This window comes from Henckelia pumila, chromosome 4, assembly GCF_033568475.1.
Source record: "Henckelia pumila isolate YLH828 chromosome 4, ASM3356847v2, whole genome shotgun sequence".
NCBI classification, from domain to species: Eukaryota; Viridiplantae; Streptophyta; class Magnoliopsida; order Lamiales; family Gesneriaceae; genus Henckelia; species Henckelia pumila.
This window is the reverse complement of record NC_133123.1, coordinates 56,632,698-56,641,633: the sequence shown is the minus strand read 5'-3', so window position 1 is coordinate 56,641,633 and position 8,936 is coordinate 56,632,698. Positions and strand designations below refer to the sequence as shown.

The 8,936-nt window shown below is 33.3% G+C and overlaps 1 protein-coding gene across 2 annotated transcripts; it reads right to left on the bottom strand.

Annotated features, from left to right (window-relative positions):
* Positions 1-2,482: 2,482 nt before the first annotated feature.
* LOC140860977 (ubiquitin domain-containing protein DSK2b-like) lies at positions 2,483-8,367 on the bottom strand. Of its 2 annotated transcripts, none has more exons than XM_073263974.1 (9): positions 8,250-8,367; positions 7,809-8,078; positions 5,805-6,533; positions 5,000-5,196; positions 4,805-4,918; positions 3,535-3,590; positions 3,066-3,094; positions 2,892-2,987; positions 2,483-2,809 (listed from the first exon to the last, which is right to left on the bottom strand). In XM_073263974.1, the coding sequence occupies exons 2-9, from the start codon at positions 8,032-8,034 to the stop codon at positions 2,661-2,663; spliced, it is 1,596 nt and encodes a 531-aa protein (XP_073120075.1). In that variant the 5' UTR covers positions 8,035-8,078; positions 8,250-8,367; the 3' UTR covers positions 2,483-2,660. The 2 variants fall into 2 exon arrangements, with proteins under 2 accessions (XP_073120075.1, XP_073120076.1); XM_073263975.1 differs by lacking the exon at positions 8,250-8,367 and adding an exon at positions 8,160-8,244.
* Positions 8,368-8,936: the final 569 nt, after the last annotated feature.

Sequence of the window (8,936 nt, the reverse complement as noted above, 5' to 3'; positions counted from 1 at the left end):
AGTAGAAATGTTTTATGTTTATAATTTTTCTTCTCATTTTTTTTTAATAATGAATTTAGGAATATGATGACAACCATTATAATTTTTTTTTCTCATGTTCTCTATACATATATATTATATTAAAAACAACATTTGTAGAAGTGTTAATATCACTAAAAATATTTATATTAAATCACAAAAAATTTTATTTTAATCTTAAAATATTTTACATTTATTCCTAAGTTTTAACATTGATATATAATCCATAATCACTTATTTTTCATTTAAATAAGAGACGAATTGACACATTGTATTTAATTTTAATAATAAAAAAACTATATGAAAATAATTTATTCCTTGATTGCACTTATATTATAATAGTATATGATGTTAACTTTATAAATGCGATATGGTATTTGGAATGTTTTATGCTTATAATTTTTCTTCTCATTTTTTAAAGAATGAATTTAGGAATATGATGACAATAATTAAATTAAATAAATACACCAATTAAAAGAATAAGCAACACATTGATTTCAACAAATTCAATATCCCAAAATTGACCCTAAATTTTACACCATTTTTCACCCATGCCCATGCAATTAATGCCAACCATTCATATTTTTTGGGCAATGTAGTAAATAGACAATGCAAAAACGTTACCCACTATTCATACTTCTATAGTAGAAATAGATTTCAAGACGAAAAATCATCATCAATAATACTCATAATTAATAAAAATAAGAATGATTCAAAGAGAGAGTAGAAATGTTTTATGTTTATAATTTTTCTTCTCATTTTTTTTAAGAATGAATTTAGGAATATGATGACAACCATTATAATTTTTCTTCTCATGTTCTCTATCCATATATATTATATTAAAAACAACATTTGTAGAAGTACTGTTAATATTGCTAAAAATATTTATATTAAATCACAAAATTTTTTATTTTAATCTTAAAATATTTTACATTTATTCCTAAGTTTTAACATTGATATATAATCCATAATCACTTATTTTCATTTAAATAAGAGACGAATTGACATGTCGTATTTAATTTTAATAATAAAAAAACTATATGAAAATAATTTATTCCTTGATTGCACTTATATTATAATAGTCTATGATGTTAATTTTATAAATGCGATATGGTATTTGGAATGTTTTATGCTTATAATTTTCTTCTTATTTTTTAAAGAATGAATTTAGGAATATGATGACAATCATTAAATTAAATAAATGTACCAATTAAATGAATAAGCAACACATTGATTTCAACAAATTCAATATCCCAAAATTGACCTTAAATTTTACACCATTTTTCCACCCATGCCCATGCAATTAATGTCAACCATTCATATTTTTTAGGCAATGTAGTAAATACACAATGCAAAAACTTTACTCACTATTCATACTTCTATAGTAGAAATGAATATGGTGACGAATTATATTATATTGTAAGCAGATTATTTATGTATAACGATCATTAATTTATGCATGTTATTGCATGATTATGTGTAATTAGATGTAAAAACATTACATAAAAATGTAACCGTCTAGGCAGTCGAAGCGGGGCGGTCAGTTTTATATATAACGATCATTTAATTTATGCATGTATTGCATGATTATGTGTAATTAGACGTAAAAAACAATACATAAAAATTTAACCGCCTAGGCAGTCGAGGCGGTAGGCGGTCACTAACCGCCCCGCCATTGTCTACCATCATTTATAACATTGGTTTTTTGTTGTTTTTAGAATTGAATGCAATGAAAAAAATAAAAACATATTATTTCTTAACACTAAAAAAGTTTTTATAGAATAGTTGACTAATTTTTCAAAAACTTTAAAATATTTTATACAGATTTTTTAAAAAACATTTGCATAAGTACTTATTCAAATAGAACCTACAAGATATATCCAAATAAAATAGATTGATAAAGGTCAATTAATATATATGGTATTAAGTCTTTTGTATTATCGTGGTTAAATAATATAATACTGCAAAACAATCCAAATAATTATTTTTCCAAAGTTAGAGTTGTGGGAAGACTTTTACCATACATTTATCTATGTGAACTTATAATATGTTTTACAATGACGAATGTAACCATGGAAAAAAACTTAGGGAAATCTACAAGACAACATCAAACTCAGACAATGTTTTGAAGAGTTTTTAGAAAACATTTATCTTTTTCTTGATAAAATTTATGAAATAACTTTTGATAAATTTTATGAAAAAAAAGCCGAAAAATACTTTCTAAAAGTTCTCTCAAACACTACATCAATGAATATTTTTATAACACTTCTAACATATTAGAAATAAATAATATTGCAGTTGTTGTCGTTATACAAATTAAAAGCATTTAAATAGTTAAATTGTTGTGAGATTAGATATAGATTACAGTTGTAAAACGCAATTAAAACATTAATAATCTCATCAAGATGAGATAATAATCTACAATTAAATACCAGATTAAATATGTGGGGGAAGGGAAAAAAGAAAAAGAATGGTCTAATTTTGAATTTAATATAACCAATAATGATCAAATGTCCCGAAAGTGGCCTGGTGTGAAATAATATTAATAGCTGTGGAAAAAGAAGATGGTCCATAACAAGTACTATATGCATAATAATCCCCAGGTCTCAAACAAACAAATGCAGGCAAGCAATGTTACAACACTAACGAGCTGTGTTCCCCAAAAGCCGTTCAACAGCGGCGTGAACGTTTCCTGATGTAGCACGGAGAGCTCTGATATTTTCCTCCCTGTCATAGAAACCCATATCTTGAAGCTGTGATAGCTGCGTCGCGTACAGCTCCTCTGGGGGCACTACAATAACAAAAGAGAAAATCGTGAGTTCGAACGAAAACCCTCAAATAATAACGGACCAAAGTCGGAAAGAGAGTTAAACCATTAGGATTGTTTGTGCTTGGAACATTCAGACCACCAGCTCCGAATCCACCAAGCATGTTCATCAGAGCATCAAGACCCATATTGTTTTGGTTTCCTGCATTTTGCAGACACCAGCTAAACATTATAGTAAGAATATCTACACAAATATTCTAAATTTGGTTCACATTCATACCTGTACCCTGATTGGTCTGAGCTCCTTCCCTGAAATATAGACAGGCAATGTTACAATTAACTGCGTTTGTATTAAATTTAATGGCGATCCAATGAAGAATTAACCTTCTGGCATCATTTTTAAAGAACTCAAACACAGATACTTAAAGTTGGTTTCTGACAGCAAATGAAAACACGATCTACTACTAATTGCAAGGCAAATGGAAATATGTAACCAACAACAAAGTACTACATTATCTGTTGCAAGTACTATATGACTGAGCAGGAGCAAAGAGAAAAAAAATTACCATTCGACTGAATGTAAGGCCATAGTCATAAACAGCAAAAAAACATTCAATAATTACTCATATGCAAGGATAGCTGCATTGATAAACGTTTTACGCAGACAACTAGATCCACGTCGTCAACATCTGAAATTGAAATAACATAAAATAAAAACAAATAAGTGAAAACAGAAGTTTCTCACTCACGGGGTGGATTGCTGCCGACTAAGTTGAGAGAGTTGCTGCTGCAAAGCCATCATTTGCTGAGACGAGAAAAAAAAAAAGGGACAGTGAAAAAATGAGCAAAAAAAGTCTTCTAACCTACATTGAAACTCACACCCTAGATACTTATTCTCCAGCTGTAAAACGAACCATTTATAACAGATCATTTGACATGAAGAAACAACTGGTTAAGTGACCGTGATTGACCTAATATCTTATAGAGATTAATTGATGCTTATCGTGGAAATTATCAACATCACTAATGCAACAATACTAAATTTAGTTTTGACAAAGTGATAAATATAGTCTTAAAATAACTGAAAAATGGTAGATTTATACACTAAACTGTGGATAAGGAGTGAGGGAGGAGTCTCCATCCAACAGTTTTAGCATTTTCTGTAAATTTTAGACAACTGTAAATAATGAACACTATGATTTAGTTGTATATAGCATATTAGTCATTAAATAGTATCATGCGACAACATCACAATAATTTGAGAGTATTGAGTTGGTAAAGGCGAGAGGAGCTCGCCAATAAGGCCAGAGGTGTCACCAGTTGACCCCTCTGCGCCAGGAAAATACAGCGGGGCAAGCGCCTCTTTGCACCTGCGTATATAGCGAGCCCAGGATATTTAGAAAAAATTCTTACTACTCTATTGACAAAAATTATTGGCTTCATATTTTATTATAGCTGTTTGCAATATTTGTGTTGTACTGGCTGAAATTTTGATTTTAGATCGAATATTTATTACTAAATCTAATAATCTTAATTTGGTAGCTTAAATTCCTAAATTGGGCTATACCTCATAGTTTATAACTGAATATTAGCTTACCGCTAAAGTTTAATGGTTATGCCTTATGTTAGAAGTTGATTCAGAACTGTTATGTGCCCCATATTTTATTAACAAACATAATACTATAAAAGAATGAAAAGAAGAAGACCTTCATCTTCAACATTCCACAGCAAATAATGAGTCAAAAAATCTATCTATGAACAGTATTTCACCTGAGTTATTTGCATGCATAACCGACTAACTAATTTACATTCATTTTATCAACTGACAAACTACCAGTTTAATAACTAACCAATTAACCAATCATTTAAGTATAAAATCTTTGGCCGGCTTATGCCTTGAGCCTCGGGCTCTGAGATCCTTTGGCACACGTTGTGCCCTTAATAACTTTGGTTATCTCAAGTAAAAAGAAAAAATATCTGTTTGCAGAGAAAAGAGTAAAAGTACTCATAGAGGTACACCTGCATCATTTCAGGAGAGCTCAACTCACGAACAATCTCAGGGTTTTGCATCATTTCTCTCAACTGAGGGTTCATATCAAGCATGCTGCGAAGTTGAGGATTTAAGCCTAGGATCTGCAATCAAGTTGTAGCTCATGGAAAAGTAGCGCCACGTAAAATTACTAAATCAAATTATTACAGTATAAATGGTTGTACTTGATCCATGTACCGGGGATTAGAAAGCAAATTTTGCATCATATGCGTCATGGCCGGGTTCTGCAACACTTGATTGAATAAAGAGGGATCTGGCATGCCCATTTGCTCCAATCCAGGTATGCCAAGCCCCCTTACCCCAGCAGCAGAGGGTGGTCTCGCATCACCAGTTGGATTGGCATTATTTGACTGGGAAATGCCTAAAATATTGCATTGGAAGCTCAGTTAGAGAGCTCTTTAAAAGCAGAGAAAGAAACATCGTGCAAACTAAAGAGGGGAAAGAATCTATTGGACCAAAATAAGAATCTACTATGTTTATTGAACAGTTCCTACACAACCAAGTAGGAAGGCTCTATAAGCTTCCCTTCTTCAACTGGAGAAGGGTGTAATGCTCGGAGAAATAAGAGACAGAAAAAACATAACCAAAACTAAATGAATACACAAACCACAATCTGAGGATACGACATGAGGTGCAGGATGATCGCTGCTTCAACTAGATCAGAAAACAGACAATTGCATCAAATAGGGAAAGGAGAGACACGGAGACGTCACATTTTCCAAATCAGATTATCAGTAACAGGAAACTTAAGAAAATGAACATGAAAAGCTAACTAAAACTCGAGAAATAGATAAAGAGCACAGCAGTTAAACAAAAACAGTAAAGAGAGTATCAACTTGTAGAATTGGAAACAAGTGTTGCTATTACCTATATATAACTTTCCACCAATGAGATTAAAGTCGAGAATTTTACAAGATGAAGTAAAATTGCAAGCATAAGCTTTTAAGATTTAATCGATTCGTATCTCACCAGAATTACCCCATGGGTTGGGAAGTGGGTTGCTGTTTGGAATTGTGGTTCCTGTGGTCATTTCTGGACCAGTGGCTGAAGAATCAGAACCCACTCGGTTTTGCGTAGCACCTTGATTCCTCAATAGAGCAGCAAATGGATTTGATGCCACGTCAGTTCCAGTGCCACCACCCATTGTTGTTGCATTTAATAAGGGTTCTTGGACATTTTCGTACATGCGCCTGAGCATATTAAATCCCTCGGGAGAAGATTCAATATTACTCATGGCCCTGTCAGTGTTCCGCATCATCTCACGCATTAATTCCGGATTCCGTGCAGCTTCAAGTGTTTGCCTAAGGATACTGGGATCATTAAGAATGTGAGAAAGTTCAGGATTCCGGTCCATGATCTCACGCATTTGAGGGTTACTCATTATTAAGTTGCGCATAACGTCAGGGTTGTTCATTAGGCTTTGGATCACAGGGGTGTTCATCATCTCCCTCATCATGTTAGGGTTCGAAGTTAGCTGTTCCTGCAATCGTTCAAACTCAGGAAGCCCACTTCCAAATAATCCAGATGCCCCCGTGCCACCAATTGTCCCTAAACCAAGCCCAGGAAACAATGAAGCACCGCCATCAGTAAGCCCAGCACCCCCATTATTGGGGGCAGCACTGGGAGGAACAGCAGAGGGCGGTGATGCAGCGGGTGCAGAACCACGAACCATATGGACAGTGTGATCTGCCTGCAAACCTATTTAAGAAAAGAATGAACCCTTTATGCTACATGCAAGGACAAATATTAGCAGCATAAATATTAATAAAAAATAATTGGCAATATGAGAGGGAAACACTTTGACAGTGCTTGGTTGAACAAACCTTGTTCAACTCAATTTTTTAGGACAACAAGAGATAAATGAGGTGATTGGAAAAGATATAATTTCGTCGGAATACAGATATACATTACACAACTCGATGAATTAAATATGATTTTGCATGAAAAACAGTAAAGGAAAAAGGATTGAGCAATATATATCATTATTGACAAGTAAAATGATATGTGGCTTAAAGATTTTAGCCAAAAAAATTCGAGGAAGGCAAAAGTTTTTAGTTTCCCCTTTTTCTTTTTCTTTTTTTTTTTGTCATTAACAAGGAGAAAAGTGAGGACATACACCAAACAAGCATATTGCTTCCAAATTTCAATATAAGGAACATCTCCTTTGTCTTTCAGCCAACAAAGCTCTTACACTTTTTTAATGAGGATCTCTATAGGTAGCTATTACAAGTGAGCAGTTATGTACATCTTGAAAAACTTCAATGAACAATACACGAAATTGAAAATCAAATGGTTCAACTCAACCATCATGGGAAAGGTGACACAAAATAATTACCATTTTCCGGCAATGCTATACCAATTGTCAACTAAAATGCCCTAATTTGACCACCCCAATGTGATTCCAGTAACTGAATACATCTCTTAGCATGCATCATGAATTCGTTAAGCACATATTAATCTCATTCGTTCAAAGACCAAACAAAGGTTAAAAATTGAGAAAGTTAGATTTCAAATTCATTTGTCAAACAAAGGTCATTTTGTTAAATATTCCTGTCATCAAGTTTGTGCTTGGGGCAAGTTCATCATTTATTCCAACCTAAACTGCAGGGATAACAGGAACGACTAATTTGAAATCATATTCACACATCTATTTATTCAGCTGAATATGCAAACAATCGCAAAAAACTAATGTCAGCAATCTAGTCATCAATCCCAATGCATGCAGGCGTATCAACCGACAAAGGATAATTAATCCAAGCGCACGCGAACCCCCGCAACCTAAACCCTCAAAACACCAAAACTTAACAAGCATTAAACAAATGAAATTCTCGAAAAACAATGATTTCGATAATTAGCGAAACGAGGTACAAACCACATGGCCACACAACATCAAAATTCGTTTACAGCCAAAAAAAAAAAAAACAGGAAGCTTCAACACCAAATAAAAAGGTAGCAGTTTAGGAAATAGCATACCATAGCTGAGGAGGGTTTGGTCGTCCTTCAAGATCCGACCTTTGTAAATCAACCGTTGCTGTTCAGCGGGGACATCGCAATTCTGCCCCAAAAGACCTTTGAACTCCCCCACCGTGGATTGCAGAGACGCTCGCACCGAAAACTTAGAGCCGTTGGAGCATCGGATGCTGATATTCACCTCGTCCCCTACCACGACACCGACGCCTGTCTCTCCCTCTGTACCCATTGGGTTTTTTTTTTATCAACAAGCTCGATCCCTAATTAAAAACCCTAAAATGCGAGATGTTAAATTGATAGCAACAACTTCAATTTTAGCAAATCAGATTGCGATTGGAGATCAAATTAATCAACCTGAATCATATATATTATCCATACATATACAAACATATATATATACAGAGAGAGAGAGAGAGAGAGAGAGAGAGAGAGAGGAACGCATACCGCAGAGGTGAATTTGATCAGAGTAGAGAGAAGAAGGTTAGTTTGGTTGACCTTCGGTCGGAATATTCCTGGAAGTTGTTGCGTTTGCGTGGTGTGGAGGGTAAAAGCGTCATTTCCTAAAACAGCGATAAGGCGATATTTTGAATCATTTATTATTATTATTATTATTATTATTATTATTATTATTATTATTATTGTTATTTTTTTTTTCGATAAACAACGTACAAACCACGTATCCATTTCAAAAATACATACATGTAACCTTTGAAGGGATTATTGTTATTGTTATTATTGTTGTTATTTTATTCATATTAAATGCAAATTGATAATTCATTTTCTTTTAATTTCGATTTTTTTTCCTTTTTTTTTAAGGAGAATTTAGGTTTGTAGGAGTCAGGAGGGAAAGAATCTTGGTGTGAAACACACAACCATACAATTATGCACAAGACAACGAAAAGAATTTACACATGTTTTGTTTACTTTTTGCTCCAACAATTTGTGATGCACATTCCGTCCTAGATATCATCTGCCACTTTTAATTGATTGGATACATACGATTTAAAATATGTTTCGTCCCATATTTTTTTTCTAGTACTTAACGATTTTAAAATTTTGTTTTATCTTAAACTCTTCCCAAAATTATCTCCAGTGATATTCAATCCTTTATCCATAGTGGTTTGTAAACCG

Bases quoted from the DNA above. Each gene is read 5' to 3' on its own strand.
- LOC140860977 (XM_073263974.1), bottom strand. From the start codon at position 8,034: ATGGGTACAGAGGGAGAGACAGGCGTCGGTGTCGTGGTAGGGGACGAG. The intron at 6,534-7,808 runs GTATGCTATTTC...TTTCTTAAATAG, and splicing joins CCAAACCCTCCTCAGCTATG to GTTTGCAGGCAGATCACACT. The intron at 2,810-2,891 runs GTTTAACTCTCT...TTGTTATTGTAG, and splicing joins AAGCACAAACAATCCTAATG to TGCCCCCAGAGGAGCTGTAC.